Source organism: Epinephelus lanceolatus, chromosome 14 (genome assembly GCF_041903045.1).
Source record: "Epinephelus lanceolatus isolate andai-2023 chromosome 14, ASM4190304v1, whole genome shotgun sequence".
In the NCBI taxonomy this organism is placed as follows: domain Eukaryota; kingdom Metazoa; phylum Chordata; class Actinopteri; order Perciformes; family Serranidae; genus Epinephelus; species Epinephelus lanceolatus.
Genome location: NC_135747.1, coordinates 41,446,013 through 41,469,359, shown reverse-complemented (window position 1 = coordinate 41,469,359; position 23,347 = coordinate 41,446,013). Strand labels below are relative to the sequence as shown.

Sequence of the window (23,347 nt, the reverse complement as noted above, 5' to 3'; positions counted from 1 at the left end):
GGGGAAGGAAAAGCAAAACACAGCGTAGAAGGAGAAACGCCACGATCCCTGTAAAGGATGAGTTGACCAGGTAGTCCAGGGTGGCGTTACAGTCTGTGCACGTGTTTTGCTGCCCTTCCTGCAGTTATAGCCTTATTATATACAGTGCATTCATGTCATAGGGTAATAAAAAGGACATTCACCTCCTCCCAAAAGTTGAGATGAGTGGAAATTTATTTTGCATCTCATCTGTAAAACCCTCAGGCCTCAATGATTCAAAATATTTTTCCATATGGCATGAATGCAGCACTATAACATATAGGTAAGCAGATATGGCCCTTGGCCCCTGGTCCCTGGCTGCGCTGTGCTGACCCGAATTCTCACTAGGCCTTCCTCAGATCCGCTGGCACCCAGAGGTGGCGGGGAGCGTTGTGCGCCTGCCCAGCACACGGACAGAACTCGCCAGCACACGCGACTCCTGGACACTCTGCGCAGCGCCCGCTCCTGCCAGCGTGCCACGGCGCTGCCAGACTAGCGCATACACACAGGCACACACACACATGTTTCAGACCAGGAAGGTAAGGTTAGGAGCACAGGGTCAACAGGTGTCAACAAGAGTAAGAAGTTAAAACAAAATTGTAGTTAGAGTTAAACAGAGGTGAACGTAAAGCTTATTTTTTGTTGAAAGAAGAGACTATTTATTGTGGTGGTGTTGAATCAATTTAAGTGATTAAGAAAAGAAATAAAGGATCTGACCAAATGTGATCAGGAGATGATCAGTATCAGAAAGTATCAGGCTATAAGAGGCAAGCTACAGCCAGGAGCAGCTGGTTAGCTTAGCTTAGCACAAAGACTGGAAGCAGGGGAAACAGCTACCCTAACTAATTATGCCTACCAGCAGCACTAAAGCTCACTGAGGTCAGCACTTTAGTTTTTCCTGGTAGTTATCAGCAGCTACCACCAGTTACCAAAGAGTAGGTTCTTTGCAATTTCTATCTCTAGTAGCAGAAATACTGGATGGTGAAACAGCTGCAGTGTAGTGTGTCCTGTGTTGTTGGTAGCTGCTAAGCTCACTAAGAAAAACAGAAAGCAAACCAGTTGTCTTTGCAGCAGTGGTGCCAACAGCAACACCACTCGGAAATACTTGGGGAGGACAAGATGAATAGTTGTCTGTTTTAACTTGAAAAAAAAAACAAAACAACTTTTTGATAAAACTTTTTTGAAGTGAAGTAGAGCAGGTAGGCTGCAAATCAAATAGGAAACCTATACAAGTGAGATATGAACAATCTCCCACTCTCTCCATCTCTCCCTCTATCTTCTCTCTCATAGCATTAAAGATTAACATTACATATGAATTTTTAAAAAAAGATTTTTTGGGGGGCTATTGCCTTTAATTGGTAGGACAGGGTTAGGTTTGAAAAGGGGGAGAGAGACGGGGGATGACTCGAACCCACAGCTACTGCAGAAAGGACTTTACCTTTGTACATGGGATGCATGCTCTACCCCCTGAGCTGCTGCACGCCCCACACATGAAAAATTAACATAGCTAATGTCAGCTAGCTAACTGCTTTTTCACCTTCAGTGCAACTTACTTCAATGTGCCTGTGGAGGTTAGAAGAAAAGTTTTTAAAGGCAGAAATCTTATTATGTAAATGTTGTCTTTTAGATTTTGGTATTAAATGTGTGCACAGGGAGTGTCCCTGGAAGCTGCCTCTTGTTCTGAGTTTTGCTCCGTTGTCATCGCATCGTTTTCAAAAGACAGGTGGTGCTTCTTTTGGTTCCTGGCTGCTAGAAACTTGGCATCTGCAGTAGAAGTGCTCCTCGCAGTCCCGCCCCCCTACACTGTTGTAAATGAGGTAAAAATGTCAAATGTAGTTAAGTAAAAAGTAGATTACTGACTCAAAAATATCCTTGAGTAAAAAGTAGAGGTGCAGTTTAAAAAAACATCAAAAGTGCTAGTTTGTTTAAAAAAACCCTACTTTTTTTTATCATGTGCGTTACTGTACTGACTTACTTATGCATTGGTTTTTGTACGGCAAACAAGATATAGCATATTATCTTATCTTTTATTTTTGTTCTTTGTATTTTCTTAAAATTGCCTCATTTAATTTGCTTGAATTCACATTGTTTTAAATCCAGGATCAACCGTGTAAAGCTCTTTGTAGCTTTGCTTTGAAAAGTGCTTTTTAAATAAAGTTTATTATCATTATTATTATCAGTACTCAAAGAGCTTTAGAGATGCTGAGAGGTGGATTTTGTTACCTTTGAACTGAGCCAGATTCACTGTTACCCCCTGTGTCCAGTCTTTGTACTAAGCTAAGCTAACCGGCTGCTGTCTTGGGCTACATATTTACCGCGCAGACACAACTGTGGTGTCAATCTCATCTGACTCTCATCTCGCCAAAATGTAGAAATATTCCTTTAAGATGCTAGACAGACCCTTAGAGGACAGAAACTGAAGATCAAGAGTAAAAACTGAGCCAATACATAGAAAGAAGACATGAGAGCATTTATCCTGGTCACCTGTGGCTGTATGTGTGTTGCACAGGAACACACAAGGTTAACCTACCTTGGCATCTTTGGCGTAGTAGAGAGTTCGGCCTCTCAGTTTGAAGTAACGTTTTTTCCACCTCTGGAACGAGCTGGTCTGTTTGAGCAGCAGCCCCTCCTTTATACTCGTCTGGAGGGAGAAAAGACGCAATCAAAATTAAAAACTGTCTCATGGTGTCGTCAGAAAATAACACAAAGCTTCAGTGTTTCTCACAGACGCTGCATCTCGCCCTCAGACACAGAACACCCTCTCGTTTTTATCTACAGGAAACTGTCAAGATAAAAAAGTGTGCACTGTTTACATGTGTGTGAATCTGAGCACCAATTTTATGCATGGGAGACAAGGAATAGGCCAAAGAGTGGAGAAGAAAGGAAACCCATTACACACACACACACACCACCCCTCATTTCTCCGAAGAGCTATAAACACACATCACTCTCACTCAACCCCTTCCCCTGGGCCGGGGGAGAGAACGACGTCGAAGGAGGGGGAGAAAGAAAGAAGAAAGAGGGGGGAAAGGGCGAGGACGGCATCCCATTGACTGCTTCTGCTGCCTCGGCCATCTGTTGAACTCAGAGGAACTCGACTAAACACAAATATGTCTTCCACCGTGCATGTTTGACGGTCTAAAAACAGACTCACGTTGTCATGTCATCGCTTCATGAATGTGAAGCGAAATCGAAGCGTTTCATGGTCATTCTGAAATCAAGGCAGAGTAGGAGGAAGAGGAAAACACCAGTGAGTGAGAGACGGAGATGTTGAGGTTAAGAGGGAACAGATCAGAAAGTTAAAATGGATTTGAAAAGTTTTTAAAAACCTAAAAGAGAGACGGAAGGACAGCGAAAGAAATAAGATCTTCCCGTCTCCTATGGAGCCAGTATGTGCTTGTTTGTGTCACATCAAATCAAACTGTCTCTCCATGTGCGACGCAGTACACACACTCATCATCATTACAACCACCATCATCTTGCACGCATTAACACACACACACACACACACACACACACACACACACACACACACACACACACACACCCTGGGCACACAGAGCAAATACAGCGAGACATGGAAAAGATAAAACACATACAAACACACACATACAGATGGAAATGCTGCGTGGAGGAACATCATTCTCTCTGGGCACACAGAGGAGAGGTGGGGCGCACACACACACACACACACACACACACACACACACACACACACACACGTAGAGGCTATTTATAGCAGAGGAAGGCTGCTCTCTGAGGGAAGAATTACAAACAGACACAGAGGCCTGAAGCTGACATCCTGCCCACCAGCTGTGTCAACTTAAACACAGAAAACACTGCTGCAGAGTACTGGCTCACGGTGGATACACACTTTACTGTATACACACACACTGGCATGTCACAGCGGATGAAGCCGGCATATACAGAGCCATACTGGGAGATCACATAGATTATTACAAATGACGAAAAGCGGCTGCAAATGAAGTTTTACCGCTGCACGAGAGGAGTGGTCGTAAAGTTTCAGGCCTCCACCCCTGTACGACAGAGGTGCATGGAATTACATCTGTGGTCCCCAAAACACTGAAACTCCATTCACATAAATTCAAGACAGGATTGTCAACTTGTTACGTGGTGCGGGGCGGATTTGAAGGTCTGGATCTACACAACAACAACAAAAATCTTTCCAAAAATAGTTCCCCTGTTCAGAACAAACTGAAAACAGTTTTCATGACCACTGAAATGATTCACTTTGGATCGTTTAATAACTGTTTCAGTCGTGCACTAAAGGTTAAGTTTGGTATTTTTCAACCTATTTTTACACGCTTTTGTGTCTTAGTGACTAATGGATACAACAGTTTTTGAAATCTGTCCAGTATTAAGAGAGAACGCTGCAGCCAGTGAAACAGGCTGCAATATAACAACACAGAGCATTCATGCATTGTTAATTTTCATCCAGTGAAAGTGCTTGTTTTGCCACTGACAGGCTCAGATTGTTATTTAAGTGTCAGACAACACTGTGGAGAGGATCCCTACAGAGATAGACCCTATTGTTTAAAGTTAGATCCTTTTTGTTTAACTGGAAACAGCCTCAAAATCGCTATCGCCAAACCTACCAGACCCAATTTAAATAAACAGTCATTTTAATATTGTAAAACAGACTTCAGTCAAAGTCCACAGAAACAAATAAAACTCACAAAAATAGTCTTAGTTCATGTACCACTGCTCCAAAAATCACCAACTCTGGTTTAGGTTGAAATAAACCCTTAAATCAGCCAGTCTGATATGAAAACATGCTGGATCTATTTATACTAAAATCAATGATTATCTAAATGGAATCTGGTGGCGATTTTGGAGCTTGTTCTGGTTAAACAAAGAGGATCTTGTTCTTTAACAAAAAGGTACATCTCTGAAGGAATCCTTTCCATAATTCTGTAAGATGCTTAGGATAACAATTTGAGCCTGTCAGTAGCAAAACACAAGCACTTTAAGTGGTCGTAATTGACAAAGCAAACATGCCCGTCTTGCTAAGTACTATTTTAAAAACAGTTTGTCTCATTGGGTATTTAGACACAAAAACGTGGAAAAAAGGGTCCAGGTTTGAAACTACCAAACTTACCCTTTAAGCAAAAAGACATCAACTTTGGCTCAAGAAAAAAGTAATGGCTGTGTTTCACTAGTTTTTGACATTTTATAGATATAACGATTAAAGCAGCTGTGCAGAACTTTTTACCATTTATAATCCCGCATATTTATTTGAACCCAACAGCGACAAAAAAGCCTTTCTCTATATGGCTATTTAGTGTAGCCTCGGTCTGGTCGGACACAGCTGAAGTCAGCAAACCAGAATACGGCACCCGGAGGCGAAGTAAGTCTGCATGCCCGCAGCGGCCCGCAGCCATTAAACCACAGAAGAAGAAGGAGCCGTGTTTACAGAGAGGGTTCTTCGAGTAAGCGGTACGCAACGGGCATTGCTGAACACATAACAGTTTTACCAGATGTATCTATAAGGACTTGATTGTACTTTCAATGTCATGGCGGATAAAGAAGGAGCACCATCTAAAAGAAAAAGAAAAAGAACAGAAGAAGGCTAAATGGGACAGTGATAGGGCTCGAGCCCAAACGCGTGTAAACCTCGTCAGACATTCACCAAGTGGAGAGAGCTGAGAGAACTGAAAGGTTTTAAAACTGATCCCGAGTTGGCCCTTTTCCTAATCCACAGGTATGTCATTTTTGTTTTTATTTAGAGAATATACCGCAACTTGTTAGACGTTGTTTCACTTCAATATATGACGACATGGAAGTTATAAGCAAGCTAAATGTAACGTTGATGTGAACCGCTTTTGTCTAGTAACGTTACAACAAACGCCACAAAATTATCTGTGACTGTGACCATGAACACAAATATACAGCAGGCAGTTGTCCTCAGTTTATAAGAAATTCAGAGCTACACCAGAACATTTATGATTTTCCTCTCGCTCTCCAAAACAAATGCATGCAGTAATTGCCGGTTGCAGTCGAGATTTTGCGAATGAGGCCGAATGCCGGCTGCAGTCGGAATTTTATGACACCAGGCTGTGGGTGTCATACCGCTTCGACCAAAGGGGGCGCTATAATCAACAAAAACGTAAAGTTCCGCACAGCTGCTTTAATTGAGAAAATAGGGTAACTGATAGATTAATCTATTGTGTGAAAAATGTTAGTTGTGGCCTGAGTTACTATATTGTTTTTATTTGCGGGGGAAAAAAAGTTCCAATGACCTCTGTTCACAGTGAGATAGAGCTGCAATGATTAATTGATCTAATTACTTGTCAACTATTAAATTAATCACTGCCTAATTTGATGTAATTTAAAAAAAATTAAAAAAGTCAAAATTCTCTGATTCCAGTTTAGTAAACATGAATATTTTCTGGTTTCTTTACTCCTCTATGACAGTAAACTGAATATCTTTGGGTTGTGGACAAAACAAAACATTTGAGTACGTCATCCTGGGCTTTTGGAAACGCTGACTGACAACAATCCATCCATTTTCATCCGCTTATCCTGGGCAGCAGGCCGAGCAAAGCTTCCCAGACATCACTCTGCCTAGCAACACTTTGCAGCCCCTCCTAGGAGACCCCAAGGCGTCCCGGGCCAGATGAGATATGTAATCCCTCCAGTGTGTTCTGGACACTGGAACATTTTTTTTTTAACAATTTTCTGACATTTTCAGTCAAACAACTAATAAAGAAAATAAATAAAAATAAAATAATCTTTGCTGCAGCCCTACAGTGAGATCTCTGGATTATCCTCAGTGCTGACATTGTTTGCGTAAAGAGATATTGATGTGAATTTACTTTAAATCTAATGTTTAATTCTGTGACCAACAAAGAAGAAATTACAGTCGGATTAACTGTAGTGGGGCGGCTGCAGAAAATCTCAAAATCTGGACGAATTGCACTAAATAAAGATCATCCGCTAAATACCACTTGAGGTAAGAGAAGAGTGATTCTCAAGAGGAGCAGTGCTGCACTTTCATAAAGTTGGGGATTTACAAGAGAGGGATTTAAAAGAAAAAGTCAAAATCAAAGCAGCAGAGGCCAAAATATCTCTCTCTCTCTCTCTCTCTCTCTCTCTCTCTAAGTCCGTGGTACAGGTCAAGCTTAATGCAAGGTGTTAGCATTTTTGTTTTTTGGACCCTTCCATTCCAGTTTGTAAAACACACACACTTTCCAATAAAAATGTGTAGTGTCCAAGCAAATGCTGATTAATGAAGTGATGTCCCTTCTGTAATTTTCTTGCTCCCTCCAAAGCCATAGAAATGTTTTACTGTACCTCTCTTCACAGTCTGAGTACTCCGAACGACTCTGTCATATTAAAGTGAAAGAAGTGGACTGCCTCTTTAAAAGGTGAACCACTCCTTAATAGAATTTGAGTGGGCCCATCTAAAAAATAAGTTCACTACAATAAAGAAATTAGGATTCAAAGTTCGGCGTGAATCAACACAAACCTTCCTGTAAAGTTCACTGTCTGTCTGGACAGAGACGATGGCTGAGGGGAAAAAACACAACAGGAAGAGGACGCTCTGCGAATTCTCTGACACAGCTGTCTACCTACGTTAATGCCCCTCTTCCCTTTCCGTGGGTACGTCCTGAAGACCAAATTCCTGCCGTGGATTAAGGTGAAATACCTGAATTCTGACTGCCCTATAAGGACTGAGCTGCTCGCCTGCAAATACAATCAAAGCGGGACTGAAATTCAGCAGCATGGCAGATGAAGTCATCTCCTCATTTAAACACGTCGGGCTACCGGAGAATACTGGAGGGTAAAGAGTGTGTTCTAGGATATCATGAGCAGCTTTTGAACAGCACTACTTAAAGGGTAAGTTTGGTATTTCTCAACCTGGACCCTATTTTCTTGTGTGTTTTTGTGTCTAATGACTAATGGGAACAACTATAGCCCTTTTTAAACAGGAATTGTGCAAATTCTTCAAAGTCTTCTTTCAGCATTGGCAGTATAAAAACAAAATCAGGGAGTGCAGCAAAATGCCGCCTACCTACTTTTGTTTATACAGAATGTGCCTTTTTCGGGGCAATGGGGGGCGTGAGCAAGTAACAAAATGTGTAGCTCAGCGTGTGACGTAAACAGTAACGTAGGAGGGAAGCCGCGGCTGGTCAGGCAGCGATTCTCTCATACGTCGGCCCGTTCTTCACCGTCCCCGTCATCTGACGGTTAATGGCCTCTTCGTTTGCGAGGACAAGGAGGGCGCGCAGTTCTTTGTCTCCCCAGTTGCTCATCTTTGCAGTGTCTGTCAGGTTTGTGTTTCCCTCTTGCTACTAGCTGCTCGCTAATTCCTGCTATCAGCTGTTTCCTGTTTATCCACCGCCAGTCGCACGTGCAGCGTCATCAACAGCTCCGCCTCGGTCTGTTTAAACTAAAAGGGTTCCACCAATATGACTATCCTACGAGGCGGAAAATTGAGCACCTCAGATCAACTTGCCAATCCGGCTCTGTGTGTCTAAACGGTCGCAGCTTGCCGGCAAAACGGCCCAGCATTCGCCGAAAATCTGGCAGTGTAAAAGGGGTCATGTTTGAAACTGGTGAACATGTTCTCATCCCATCTTGTCATATATCACCGTTTTGATAGTGGATTTTCACGTCTACATATGACACGCCAAGTCTGCTGTGAACACTCTCAGACGCTTTGTCAACTTGCACTTCTTAACTGCATTGTGACTTTTCAAAATACACTTCTGTCTTCACAGGAAATGTACAGTTTCTGCTCATTAGATGCATAGTCTTTTTCAAAATAAACTTGCAGTGTTGTAATTACATTTATTTCCTTGTGCAAAAAAAGCATGCGGTTAGGTTTTGAAAAAACATCATACTTTGGCTCAACATTCATGTAAACAGCGGGCTTTAGGGTAAAGTCCAGGGTTTGTTGGACACATCCACCTCCTCTCCTGCCTGCCCTATGGGGCCTTTCCAGCTTCATAATGTTGTTAGCGGCAGCGTAACATCATCCCGCCTTTTTGCATCAGAGGCTGAGGCTGAAATCACTGACAAAGCACCAGTATTTGACAACTTGGGAATTAGAACAGGCTGAACTGGTCCAGTATTGAGGAGACTGCGGCTCCAGTGTCACCACTCAGGGCGTTTGTGCATCCACTAAAAGTGCTTGTTTGCCACTGACAGGATCAAATTGTTATTTTAAGTGTCTGACAAGTTACATTATGGAAATGATTCCCACAGACATAGACCTTTGTGTTTAAGAGTAAGATCCTTGTTGTTTCATCAGAAACAGCTCTGGAATCACCATCACCAACTTCACCAGACTCCATTTAAATAAACAGTCATTTTAGCGTGTATAGAGGCAGCATTATTTTCACATCTTACTGTCTGAATTAAGGATTTATTTCAACCAAACCAGAGCTGGAGTTTGTTGGAACAGTAGAAAGATGAACCAAGACGACAGCTGTGAGTTCTATTTTGTTTCTGTTGACTTTGAATTAGTGTGTTTTTTGAGGATAAAATTACTGATAATTTAAATGGAGTCTGGTGCTTTCTTTTTTCTTTAAAAAAAAGGTGTATCTCTGTAGGGATCCTTTCCATAAATTGTCAGACACTTAGAATAATAATCTGAGCCTGTTAGTGGCAAAAACAAGCACTCTTATTGGACATAAATTGAAGTTGCGAACATGCCCTGAGTGCTTCCATTGCAGCCTGTCTCATTGCTGCAATCTGTGAATCTCACTCAATACTGGACCAATTGAAAGAAATATTGTTCCCATTGTTACATCACTTAGACACAAAAACATGGGGAAATAGGGAGCAGGTTGAACAATACCGAACCCTCTAAGAAACAGCAGAGTGTCGTTAATGGTTCTTCCCTGCAATGCCACTCTTCTCCTCACATGCCAACAGCATAGTAGGTGGTGTGATCATTTATTCAGACAGCTAATCCAACCAGAAGAGCAGGAGCACAGTGCTGACTGAGAATTAAATGAACACCTCGTGACTGATTGAGACAAACACACACAGACTGCTGCACACTCCGAGCTGGGGAGTTGCATCACCACACAGCAGAGTATGAGCTGGACTAGTATTGACACTCCCAATGTATATTTTTATCCTTGGGAAATCACACTGTTACCACACACATAGTGCACAGTGGCTGCTTTGTGTTTCACGTCATCTTCAGTAAGCTGACAGACATTCCTCGCAACCTTGTTTGGAATGACACAGACCGCATCTCGTGGAGGTCGAGCTTTTAATAGCCGGAGATTTTGTCTTAATGTCTCGGGAGAAACTTTCAGACTCTGAGCCACAGAGGCCACAAAGTGGAACTTTAATCATCTCCACCCAGCTGGAGCAGCACAAGTGACTTTGCTCTAGTTGGATGTTCTATTTTCTCTTTTGTCCCTCCTTGGCCTCCATAGTTCCTTTCCTTGTCTTCATCTCCTTCCTGTTGCCAAGTAGGCCAGAAGTGATCTATAAATAGTTCCCTCTGCCTGCCTCTGTGCGCTGCTCCTCTCTGCTGCTAAATTGTGAGACATGGAGTGAGTCCTGTGCCAGAGAGACATGAGTAACCTGAGCACCATGTACCTTACACCCACACTCTGCCCGGGCCACCGACAGGGTGACACATACACACGGACTTAAACAGCACGCACACACAGGCTTATACAATGGACAAAGGCCCAGGCAGTTCAAATGAGTCCAGCAGCTGTGGTTGGTGGATAAGAGCAGAGCAGGAGCTCCCTGGAAGGTTAAATGAAGAGAGCAGAGCAGGCCGACGTCCTGTCTTTGACAATACGCAGACAAACAGTCGGTCAGACTGCTCACTCACAGAGCCGCTTCATGCAGGACCTCGACATCATATACTAACGCTATAGCCTCTCTCTGTCTGACTTTATAGCTCCAGTGTGTCCTAAACCAATTAGCAGTCCCTTCTGGGCCTCAGTGAGGTTTCTATCTAATTAATCTGATAAAAATGCTTGCCTTTCCACCTCCTCGTCTGGTTTGCTTAATTGTTTCATAAGTGTTTTAAAGAAAGGTTAAAGTTTCTTAAAATGACAATCCTCAGAAGGCTCCTAATTTAGTCCTGAAAACTGGGATTGGGAGTTGTAGTGATCCACTTCACACACAACTGTTCTTGGGATCAAATGAATGATCAAATGATGAATGAAATTGTGAAACGGGAACATGAAATTCACTTTCTGACTCACCCACTGAGGGGACTAGTGAATGAAAACATGTAGCTCCTGTTACCCTCCACAGGGTATCTCCAAAAGTGTAAAACAGACCGTGGGACTCATTTCCACTTCTTTTAGGAAGCAGTCTGATTGCTCCATACTGGAGTCACACAGCTCATGAGTAGTGTGGGATCTTTATGATTACATAAGAAAGGATCCAGAGCTGTTCTTACAGGGTTTGCCCTCCTCAGACGTAGCACTCTCCCATAATCATTATAAAGGGCCGGACAAACTTTTGCTCCTTGTTTGCAAATGCAACCTGTTGAAGACACTCCACCCACAGTAACAGTCTGCTACAGGGAGGTTTTCAGTGTCTTATTTATACTTATGAGAGAATAAGAGCTGTCTTTGGGGATGATGGAGTCATTTCTTAAGATCTGAAGCCCCTTCCTAATGTTTTTTTTTTTTTTTTTTTTTTACCATCTGCACCCACACAAACTCTGTTAAAGGGTTGAAACACATCAAGCAAACTTTGCAGTGCCATGAGATTTCCTAACACTTATTTTTTAAATCTTATTTTGAGTCAGAGGACAAGATACTTCACATTTTGCGATACTGTCATTGTCAGTACTTTTGTTGTCTTTTTTCCCCTTTTGTCTTTCACTCTTTTCTATTTTATTGAAATTAAATTTTATTTTACCTATTTTTATATATTTTTCATTATTATAATTATTATTTGAATCATGTTTTACAGCCATATTTTACCTCTCTATATTATTTTACATAAGACATCCGTTTTTCTGTTATATGTACGTATGTGGAGAGATTTGACCGCTTATACCTTATAATTGTTGTGTTTTCACATGACGGATTTGGAATACTGTCAGCCTTGTGTTCTAAAAATAATACAAATATGTAAAAGATAATTAAATAAATAAAAATTTAAAAAATCCAACAACCAAGCATATTATCGACCGGCCAAAATAATGGCAGCGACTGGTGGCTACTTTTAGTTTATTTTATTTTATTTTAAACATGCATATTTTAACTGGCCATAATGTACACATACTGGGTATGACTTCAGTATTTAATCATTTTAAAACGCTGTGGTAAAACAACTTGAAAGTGATCGCAGAGCTACTTTGGGACCTGTTGAACAGGAATAGTTTGGGTTCTGCTGATTATAACTTGATCTAATCTTAAACCAGAATTTTTAAAATCTGCCTGTGCATAAATTAATGAGATATTGTTGTGATTTTACATTTAGCTATTAAAAATGCTGTGGTGAAAGAACAACAAGGTAATGACAGATGTAATTCAAAAAAGGAAAAGAAGTTTGCAAGGTGCACTTGAATGCACCATGGCTGCTGCTAATGTCAAACTCATCTCCAACACAGACAGACAGCAGAGGACAGATGCCTCGGGACCATCAATGACACCAAAACATGGTGGAGAGTCGCAGCACAGTTTTGGTACAAACATTTACCCTCCAGTGTGGCCGATGGTTTTCTGAGATTTCCTCGCCAAACACAAAATCTACATGCATTTGGTGCTTGGTAGGTGATAATTTCAGACCCTGGCTGCAACTAATGGTTATCTTAATTATTGATGAAATTGTTGATTATCTTCTTGATTAATTGTATTCATCGTTTAATCTAAAATGGCAGAAAATAGTAAAAATTGTCACTCACAGTGCCCTAATTGTCATCTCCAAGTGTCTTACTTTGTCTTAATCCAAAATGATTAATCAGTTACTAAAATAGTTGCAAAAAAATTCTATTCACAGACAAAGTTACAGCTTTAGACATGAATATTATTCAAAGGCTTTTTTATTGCAGAGTTGCTCTTTATTTTATTTACTCTTGTTGCAGCTCAAACGGGAACTTCTTCGTCTTGTCCATGACTGTCTGACAAACGTTCGCTAGGTAATAAATCTGTCCTCTGTTTACGGATGTTTATGGATTACTCAGTTTAATCTGAACAAAAACTGAAGTGTGTGGTTTTTACGAGGAGTTATGTTCCTATTTCTCGGCCAGATGCAGTGACTTACTGGAGTCTTGCGGTCACTGTGAGGTTGCCACAGGCAACCAGCGGAGACTCCAACAAGTCAGTGTGTGGATTTAAAGGGACAGTTCGCTCCATAATCAAAATTACATATTTTTCCTCTTACCTGTGGTGCTGTTTATCAGTGTGGATAGTTTTGGTGTGAGTTGCTGAGTGTTGGAGATATCGGCCGTAGAGATGTCTGACTTCTCTCTAGTATAATGGAACTAGATGGCACTCGGCTTGTGGTGCTCACACCAAAACTATTTATGCTGATTAACAGCTCTACAGGTAAGAGATAAAATATGTGCTTTTGATTTTGGGGGTGAACTGTCCCTTTAACAAACAAGATAAGCTGGGAGGTGGATTTTATTAACTTACGGCAAAGCAATACTGACTGTTTCCCCCTGTTTCCAGTCTTTATGCTCGGCTAATAAGCGTCAGGATGTAGCCTCATATTAAACGGACAGATATGAGAGCAAGAAAGCAAAAACGTGCATTTGCCAAAATGTGGAACTATGTCTTTAACAAACAGGGGGAAGTTAAGGACTCAGCGCTATGGAATGAAAACCAAAAGCTCTGAATCCCAAATATAAAGCCTCCACTAATGCTGCTGCTGCTGAAGGAATGCATGCCAGCGTGACTTTCCTCTTAGGACTTCGAGAAAGACCGTATCTCTCATCTCGTTCTGCCCTGCCAACATTGCGACTTCCTCTTCATACAGTAGCAGCGTCTCGCAGGACCCTTCACATGCATACGTATTCATGCACGTGCATCCACTACATGTGCACACATACAGAAAGTGAGATATCTCAGCTTGCCAGAGGAAAACCAATCTCTGTCTGGCAATTTCAACTCATGACTGATAAGACTAAACTACTGTGACTGTAATTGGTCAGCCCATATCGAAGACTGCTTACTTATCTGTGTCTACTCTTAGTGAATGCTGACGGGCTGCTGAGAGAAGCCCACTGTCCGTGCAGTTAGGCCTTGTTATACCTCCATTACCCACTCATTTGTCATTCCTGAGTTAGACTGAAGGAGCCTGTGCATCCAGAACAATCAGCTCTTTTAGAGCCCAGTGCTGAATCTTTAAATTTCCTCCTCGCTCCCGCCTCTCCTGTTGCTGTGTTAGTGTATTGTCCTCTGTGTTGGGTGTAATTGTAACTCTGTACCCTTCCTCCTCTAACTCCCACCACATGCTAAAACTTCACCACAGTGATGGGAAAATTACAATCCAGTCGTTGGGAAGGGGTTATTCCACTGTCTGTGATCTCCTTTGTGATAGTGGACCACATACATGAGTATTTATACATGTGTCAAGTGGGTGTAGAGGATGTTAAGTGATGTTGTTGAGGCCAGCAATTTACACACAATTACCTCCGTTAGATTCAGCTACAGCTTTGGACAGAAAGGGACACAACTTTGCATTGCTTCAGTGCCACATCTGGGTATAGTGTGCACAGTTACTCTCTGCAAGTGTATGTCGAACACATCTCCACTTCTGCAACATGTTCTGCAACATGTTTCCCTTATCTACAGCATGACCTATCATCGTGTGGTCATTTCTTGTTAAAGGGATCAGTCAGATTGTTTTAAGAGGGGTTGTTTGAGGAGCTTATTTATAGTCAGTGTATTACATACAGTCGATGTCAGTCCGCACCCCCAGAAGCTAAGCAATGTGCTGCTGTGGACAGGGTCAGCAATGAAACATATTTTGGCCACCCTAAAAAGTCCCACCTCAAACAATCATTATCAGTTTAAGTGTACGTTATATTGAGTGCATTTTCACTGCTTCACCTTTCTGCCACGTCTCTGCTCTCGTCAAAGTCACCAGACTCCATTGACAAAAACAGTAATTTTAGCTCACTTAAAAAACGGGAGCTGCTGGTCGACCAGTGCTTTCATATGTTATTTTGTTACAGTTAATGCGGGACTTCGGTGAATCCGACATAACCCCTCTGAATGCCAAAGTCACACAAGAACTCAAACAAAGTAATTGATGACGGCAGTGGTAGACCAGCAGCTCCTGTGTTCAGGGATGTTAAATTGCTGTTTTTCGAGTCTGGCTTTGAAGAGAGCGCTTTAACGGCTTACGTGCCCCGTTGGAAATCACTGTGTGATGGAAAGGTACAGTAGTGAAAATACACTTAAACTGATATTGATTTTTTTGGGTGGCTAAAATACATTTTATTGCTGACCCCTCCACAGCAGTAAAGTGCTTAGCTTCTGTGGTGGTCCTCTTGCCTGCTTCTCCAAAGTGGGGTTGTGCCGACCCACAATTGTAAGACTATCTATGAATAAGTACCTCATACAACTCTGCTTCAAACAATCTGAACGATCCCTTTAAAGTATAGTCTCAGTACAATCTTCCAGAAAGGAGGAACTTGTGTTTGCCTACGCTTTCTCAAAAGGAAGTACAAGTCATCTGAGTGGGCAGAAACCACAATACTCAGAGGAAAACTTTGAGAGCTTGTTTCTCCCTCTTATGCCTACCTATTTGAGTGTCTTCCATGTGGAAATATGTGCAAGGTAAATGAAACAGGCAAAAATCAGTTTGTTGAAGCAATGCTGCCACTGTGGCGAGGTTGCTCTTGCAAAAGACGCAGTATATCTCATAAGACTTCCTGGCTACAGATTAAATAAACAAAAAAAATAGCCACCAATTGACTCAATCTGATCCCAGGAGTATTTTATCCCAATAGTCATTCTTGCTTCCCATAAACACAAGTCACAACGTGTCACTTCTTCTGATGCATGGGACCACAGATGAATTTTCTCAACAATCTATACCCCACTGAAGTCAGCATCTACCTAACGTGGGTTATTCTGTGTTGGGCGTGCAGAGCTTCCCCAGCCCCCTGTGCAGCAGCAGCAGCAGTGTGCCATTAGCTCTGCTTTCAATCACACCGCTACAGTATTAGTCACAAGTTTATAAGCTCTCCTCAGCTGCAACAGCACACCCTGAAAAGACAGAGAGGGGGCTGAGAGTGGAGCTGACAGCAGAGAAGAGGCGATGAAAAGACTGTTATTCAAACTCACATATTTGAGCATCACGTAGTCAGATTCACCAGTTATTTTCGGGTGTTTTTTATTGTAATTAGCTGAAACATATTTACAACAATATATTTGAGACAAAGAGAGAAATGACAGTATTTGATGCCCGTATGATGGAGTATCAAATTCCCTCTCTGTGCGGTCAAATCCCATTACTCTCTGTCCGACAAGAGGAGAACATCAGGCAGGATAAATGATACCCGATATCTCATTTCTGCTTCAGCCAACAGTTCAACAACAACAACAACTTTTTACTGCTGCCAATATATTGATTTGCCATGATGGGTTCGTAAGTGGCCATCAACTATGGGAGGTTAGCTACAAATAGCCGTGATGATTTCAGTTGCATCCTGTACAGTAGCTGCCAGGGGAAGAGACGGAGGACAGGGCTGAAGTTACAGACTTCTGTCAGGAGTTAAGACTTTCACTGCGATCAATATCCATGTTAAATATGTTCAATAATTTTGATATTCATAAAATACTCCTGCACAATTTCAAGTAAACCACCAGATCACAATGGCTATTTTTGTTTAATTCCTCCTACGAAAAAATACTTTCAAAGCTGCGTTAAATTAGATGTTTCTGCAAACTTGCTGTCTTGTCCCTCTCACTGCTCGCCTGCTTTTATCTACTGACATTCATCTTAAACTTTTCCCAAAACTAAATGGAAACACAGAGAGGGTAAAGCTGAGAAGACAGTCGATGGGACCTCCTCTGGTATACGTGCCCCTCCAACCAAACCAGCTGTCTTACAGGCAGCACTGCCACAGAGTCGGCCAATAAGGGATGAAAGCTGTGGTTGTCTGTGGCAACCAAAGAACCACAGAGATAGTGGACGGAGAGGGATGGACACAGACAATGTGATGGCCGAGCGTACACATACATGCATGTGCACACACACACATGCACACACAGTCCGGAGCTGAGCAAACAACCCAGTGGAACAACACTCAGTGAGTCAGTGCCTGCATGATCCATTAGTAACTCTCAGCATACACACACTCGCAGAGAAAACCCACTGACCCACACGACAACAACTCGGAGACCTTTGTTAGCACGATGTCAGAGCGCCAAACACACTGATACAATTACAGCAGGAGTGCGTTACACTAGTGTGATAGCAGCATTAAGCAGTGTGACATGTAGCCTGCTGTATATAGTCTGGCAGGACAGATTAAGTCCATCTGGGCTCTCTGCCAGCCACGCAACTCACATCCCTTTAGTATATCGTTGGTTACTGCACTCACAGTGTGCTTATCACGACTCAAATCAACATGACTTTTATCCACTTTTAAAACTCCTGCTGCAACTTCTGAGGCGACAGGTGAGTTAAAAAAAACCCATGCATGGAAAAATCAACTTGCAATCAGTCAGCAAACATCAGCTGATGAGGGACAGTCATCAGCTGGATCTGTGTTTACACTTACACTATATTATATCAACCTTTAGACAAGGGGTAATCAACTTGCTCTGCCTGTGAGACACTTTTACAAGGTGACAGGAGCCAGTCAGCAGCGATGCACATGTACGCAGGGGCGTTTCTAGGATTTGAGGACACGCTCAGCCCAGATCTCTGTCTGAGGTTCCAGGGGATCCTATCCTGGCACTTTTTTTGATAAACAAGCTCTATTTTGATGCTTTGTTTTGCACCCTAGCACCTTAAGCTGCTTTCAAACCATCGTGCAGCAACTCGCCACTTGCTGTCACTTCAGTGAAGGGAGGGCAACAGAGGGGAAATGGTTTTGAACATGATGGTAGGAGTATGAAGCGGTTAGCGCCCACTTGAAGGCACACAGATTTTGCTCTTCATTCACTTCATCGTGTTGAACTTCTAGTGGTAGCCACCTGGCTTTGGCCGATCAAATAGAAGGGGGTGGACATGTTTACCCAGAGTTGTGCAACATAGTGCTAGCGACTTATAAGGCCCGCAATAACACTCCAACCAAACTCCAGATGATCTAGCTTGCACTTCCAATGATCACCAAAGCATCTACCCATCATCACGTAGCGACAGCAGGTGCTTTTAAAAACACTTTGCCTTTTTGGGGACTGCACTTGCGGTTTGGCAGTTGCCAGGGTTGACACCACACGATGGAGCTGAACACTCTTAACAAAGGTCCAGGAGGATCAAAATGTTAGTGTCACTAATAAATTGTGAAGCTGAGCAAGAGCAGTGTGCAGGATTTTCGGTTCAAAGAGATATTTTCCAATGCACCTGCATCTGAGACAGTTGAATGTGGAAATACCTTTCTTCAAATGAAGTGATGGTATAAAAGCAGCTTAAAGTATATTAAAAGCACAAAAAAACTCTGAATTAGAAAATGGCTGGGGGTCCACCTGGCACCCTAACAGGGGCCAGATTTAGCCTGCAGGCTGCAAGATGAGTATCACTGCTTTAGACTCTGAGTACAACATATCAATACTGTAACTGTCAACTGAAGGAAAACCAGTCTACAACTATGGTTAAAGTATCAAACATTTCCTGGTTTTGCTTGCTTTTCTGTTCTGTTCTAAACTTAATATATTTTAATTTTGGTCAGACAAATAATTCATATTATCTTCACATCAGGCTCCGGTCACTTCTGACTGATGTTTGTCATTTTTTCCACAATTTCTGAGCAAAAATGTTCATAAATATGCTGAAAAAGTGACGATTCATCATAAATTCAGTATAATGTTAGTTGCAGCCGTGCAGCATTTCCTCTAGGTAGCACTGCACTCACTGCTGGGGGGGGTATTTGCATACGAAAGGTATGGCCAGACATTCTCATGCCCCAAGTCTCTAAATATACCCCCATGCTGAATAATGTAGATGGGGCGGAGTGGGGCAGTCAATAATTAAGTGGATCCATTGGTGTGGGAGGACAGCACTCATTTGCAGCGTCAAAGATAAGTGGGCCAAGAAAGCTTGGGTGTCACAGACAGCATCCTCTTACTGAGTCCTGCAGGTTAAACATGGGGAGGCAGCAGGCGTTAAACTCAGTTTCATCTGTGAATCACACACATATTATAGTGGATATTATCTGAGCTGATTAAATCTCCCTTTTATACTGCTGTCATGTCAGTCTGAGAGCACAGTTAAGCTGCACGAAGAGAGGAGGAAACACTGTGTGCTAGTGTGTTTTCTTGAAATAAATAGAGGAGCTGTACCTTTACTGAGGTTGTACTACTTTGTAGTTGCACACTTTAACTCACTGGGATCAGTGGCAACAGGTTTTGGCAAGTTTTGTGAAGTTGTAATTATTTTCTGTTTTGCTCTTCTGCAGAAAAGGTCTTGTTTTTATGTAATCCCAAGCAACATCTGAATAAAAAGATAAAGTAACGTGCTGTTAATCAGTCAGCAAGAGGTTTGCAGTCCTGTGTGCGTAAGTCTGCATGGCAAAGCATAAACTACCAACACTGAGTGGCCGCTGTGCTTCACTGCTTCCTCAGACATCATTACAGGCAGCACACATCTCCATTGAGCGGCCCAGCCAGCAGGTTGTTGGTCAGACAAACACAGAGCTCCAAACTCACACAGCCATATTCAGTCAGCCACAGACGCACAAAGAGACCGAGGTGTCTCACCTTGCTCCTGATCTGCCCTGAGGTGGACACTTTCCGGATGAGTTTCTGCGGGCCTTCCTGCTCTGCCTCGCTGTCAGAGGACTCTTCCGCGGCGCCGGAGCCGGCGACAGCCCCCACCACATGGGCATGGATCCCCGCCGCGGACGCCGGCCCTTTCTCCGGCTCCTGTCGAGGGGAGAGATAAACCCAGTCGGGGTTAGCCTTCGCCCGCTCCGCCGCTCCCTTCCTCTCCCTCTCCTGGAGGCGAGAGCTGCTCAGCGGCTGGGACGCGTCTCTCCTCGCTGTCATCTCTCTCTGTCTCTATGATAATAAAGACGGCTGTGTTTTCTGGAGTGTGTGTGGGCTGGTGAACGCATAGGGGATGTAGCATGTCGCGGCACAGTGGGGATGGGCTCCAAAGCATGTATATATAACCCCCACCCTCCCCACCTCTCCCCGGTCCCTGCTCGGCTGATGTTTGTGGCTCCAGCCAGCACGGCCAGTCCAGACTGAGGCTAGAGACCGCCTCATCCCCTCCGTTAACCGGTGGACATGTCCGTGGCATGGCAGACCCTAGCGGCTGTTTCACACACAAACACTGCAACCGAGAGCTGCCACGGAAACACAAGCTACTCTGATTTATTTTAAATCAACTCTGATGCTCAATTACTGTATTAAAAATAATAAATATCACCACAAATCATTATTATTGAATATAATATATAAACAATTTCCTATATATTATTCTCAGCTAATCTATATGTTAATTAAACATGTAATTTATGCTGTAGCCTTCTGAACTCGTCTGATTTGTTTTATTACAAATGTAAAATTTCCTTGTGATTGTAGTTTTACAGCTGACTGTGTCTGCTGGTTCAGATGCAGCTGAATGAATGCATTAATTTGCCATGACAGAGTTAAATTAAATTTCACGCAGTGGCCATGATTGGATTCCTCAAGGAGGAATATCTGAGACACAAAAACCTCCCCTCGGTTTGGAGAAGTGGAGCGAAGTCTCCGCGCTCTTTCATCTGGGAATAAACGCGAAGTATTGTCCATAAAATCCAAGGAATCCAAATACGCGTCATTTCTCTACAGACACCTACACATTTTAATACTTTCACTTTGTTTTTACCAGAACCAAAACTCAAAGAAATTGAAACCTTCTGAAATACAATTTAAACTGTCTTTAGAAGTGTAGCCCACTGTACAAATGCCGACAATAAAAGGAAAGCTTCACGAGCACGCGGCTATAAAAGAGGATGAAACACCTCCAAAGTTTGACATAAAGTCAGTATAAAGGTTAATAAACCCACGAGTGTTTTAAAATCAGAGGTCTAGTTGGTTTTTCTGTGGAGAAACTGAGCAGACTCCTCGTAGTAAAATGGAGCGATTAAGGAAAAAAAGTCTCCAGTGTTGGATGTTACTAACCAGTTCCTCCCAGGCAGGGCTGCGGGTGTAATGGTAGACATCCTCCATAGTCCCAGACCTCTGTGTCCGCTCCGGGGAGAAAAGAAACGAGTCAGGGAAAGGTGGAGGGATTCACAACCTGCCTCGCTGCCTTTACGCCACTCATATGCGCACTGAATAGATGGGATTTAATTCTCCGCGTCGTCCCTCCACTACCACCACACACACCACCACACCACACCACTCCACCTCCTCCTCCACCAGCGCCGCTCTCTCCTCCTGCCTGCTCTGCTCCCTCCGCTCGGCTCCGGAGAGGGGCCGAGCTTATCAGCGCTCCACGTGATAAATGTCAAACCCGCTTAAACGCGCGCGGCGCTCGGCACGGTTTGTCAGAGGCCGGCGGGGACCGCACACGCGCGCAACTCCAGCCTGTGTGTGCGTGCGTGTGTGTGTGTGTGTGTGTGTGTGTGTGTGACGTCACCCACTTAGGAATTCGGTATTTCCTAATCCAATTTATGAGATCATTGATTTTCCTAATTTTCTAAATTCGCTCTATTCATCATGTCATTTGATTTAAAAACTCTCCTCTCTTTGAACTCAAAGACGCACGAAGAGGCTATTCATTATTTTGACAATTATTTTGAGTGTTAATGTGGCTGTAGTTTAGTTTTTGTAAAGTAGGCTGACACTTGCTGTCCCATAAAGACACATGATAACAGTAGCAAAGGGGTGACGCACGATGAATGCCAAAAAAGACAATAAATAAATTTTATTTAATGTTATTATTTTCATTTTATTTATTTTTTCCTCTTTTTTATGAATCACGAGATAAATAGGTTTGGACTTAGTCTCATAATGTGCTGTCAGTTATAGATTTAACAGATGTTGGCTACTGAGAAAAGAGGTTTGCGAAGAGAGAAACAGAAAAGTGGGATTCAATAATATTTTTTTCCTTGTATCAAGAGTTTTATTGTTTGTTGTCTTCATTACACATTATGTTGCTCCCAAGTGAGCGGGCTTGTATGTAAGTATGTATGAGATTTAATGTATGCTGTGAGTTTTGAGTATCACCCTTGCACCCATCACCCCTCTTGAAATGAAATAAAATAAAATGAAATGAAATGAAATAAAATAATGAAATGAAATGAAACGAAACAAAATAGAATAGAATAAAATAAAATGAAATAAACAAATAAATAATTAATGACGTTATTGAGGACACAGATATAGGCCTATATAAATATTATTATTACCACCCCAATTTTTCTGGGCATAACACAACCTTTTAGTTGTTGTTTTTTGTTCTTTTTTAGTTATTCTTATTATTTTTTAATTTTATTTTTTAGACCACTCTGATCAAAATTACACACATGGGCTACATGTTACAAAAACAGACACAAATTTAAAAAAAATTCAAAGACAAAAATACACTGACACAATGTCACAATGTAATCAAAAATGTGTTCTTACCCAAATATTCAATATTACTTCTAAAATTACCACGGAGTATTTGAAGCCATGTAGATGGACAGAAAGGCCAGGTTATATCTTAATTACATAAAATATGTATTCCTTTATTTTATTCACCATGATTTAGCACCACAACAACTGATAAAGTCGCATTTCGATGTTATTTACGTTGTAAATTTTACGGCGGAACGGAACAAAAAAAAACGTGAAACCACTACGGAAGCATTAAGCCCCGGACCCAGCGGTCCGTCTCTTATTATCTTCCGACTCCTTTAAAATGAGCTGACAGATGTTATGAAATGTGAAGAAGGCCGGTCAGGACACAGCTTGACACCGGGCTCGTGGACTTTATTTTAGATTATGCTTTCTATGACGACATTATAGTTTTAAATATGCACTCTCAGATCTTATGTAGCGGCACCGCAGCGGCCGTGGCTGCCAGGAGAATGCGGAATATTCTGGGTGCTGTTCTGGGAAGAGACGGCTGGGTGTGGAGAACACATGAGGTCAGACTGCTCAACACATCCTCAGGTGAGCTACCTGTCTGAACCAGCGTGGGCCAACACTGTGTTTAACATGGTTTTCATTAGGAAAGAGTTAACCTGCCGTCACAGACGTGTATACGTTGC

At 42.4% G+C, this 23,347-nt stretch overlaps 2 protein-coding genes across 9 annotated transcripts in view; one reads left to right on the top strand and one right to left on the bottom strand.

The window, feature by feature from the left end:
- The window catches only part of dgkh (diacylglycerol kinase, eta), a 94,838-nt gene extending 73,288 nt beyond the window's left edge, over positions 1-21,550 (bottom strand). For 2 of the 8 annotated variants that reach the window (XM_033617361.2, XM_033617363.2), the window contains exons 1-3: positions 19,860-20,475; positions 2,549-2,659; positions 352-510 (exon numbers count right to left, since the gene is read on the bottom strand). In XM_033617361.2, coding sequence (XP_033473252.2) covers positions 352-510; positions 2,549-2,659; positions 19,860-20,147 — 558 coding nt within the window. In that variant the 5' untranslated portion in view covers positions 20,148-20,475. Of the gene's footprint in view, positions 1-351; positions 511-2,548; positions 2,660-19,859; positions 20,478-21,269 lie in introns of those variants that run through there. The other 6 variants (XM_033617360.2, XM_078174726.1, XM_033617364.2 and 3 more) reach the window with 6 other exon arrangements.
- Positions 21,551-22,991: 1,441 nt separating this feature from the next.
- Positions 22,992-23,347, top strand: part of vwa8 (von Willebrand factor A domain containing 8) — a 109,278-nt gene continuing 108,922 nt past the window's right edge. Inside the window, exon 1 of the mRNA XM_033617201.2 lies at positions 22,992-23,249. Within this exon, the coding sequence (XP_033473092.2) occupies positions 23,111-23,249 (139 nt within the window). The 5' untranslated portion in view covers positions 22,992-23,110. The remainder of the gene's footprint in view (positions 23,250-23,347) is intronic.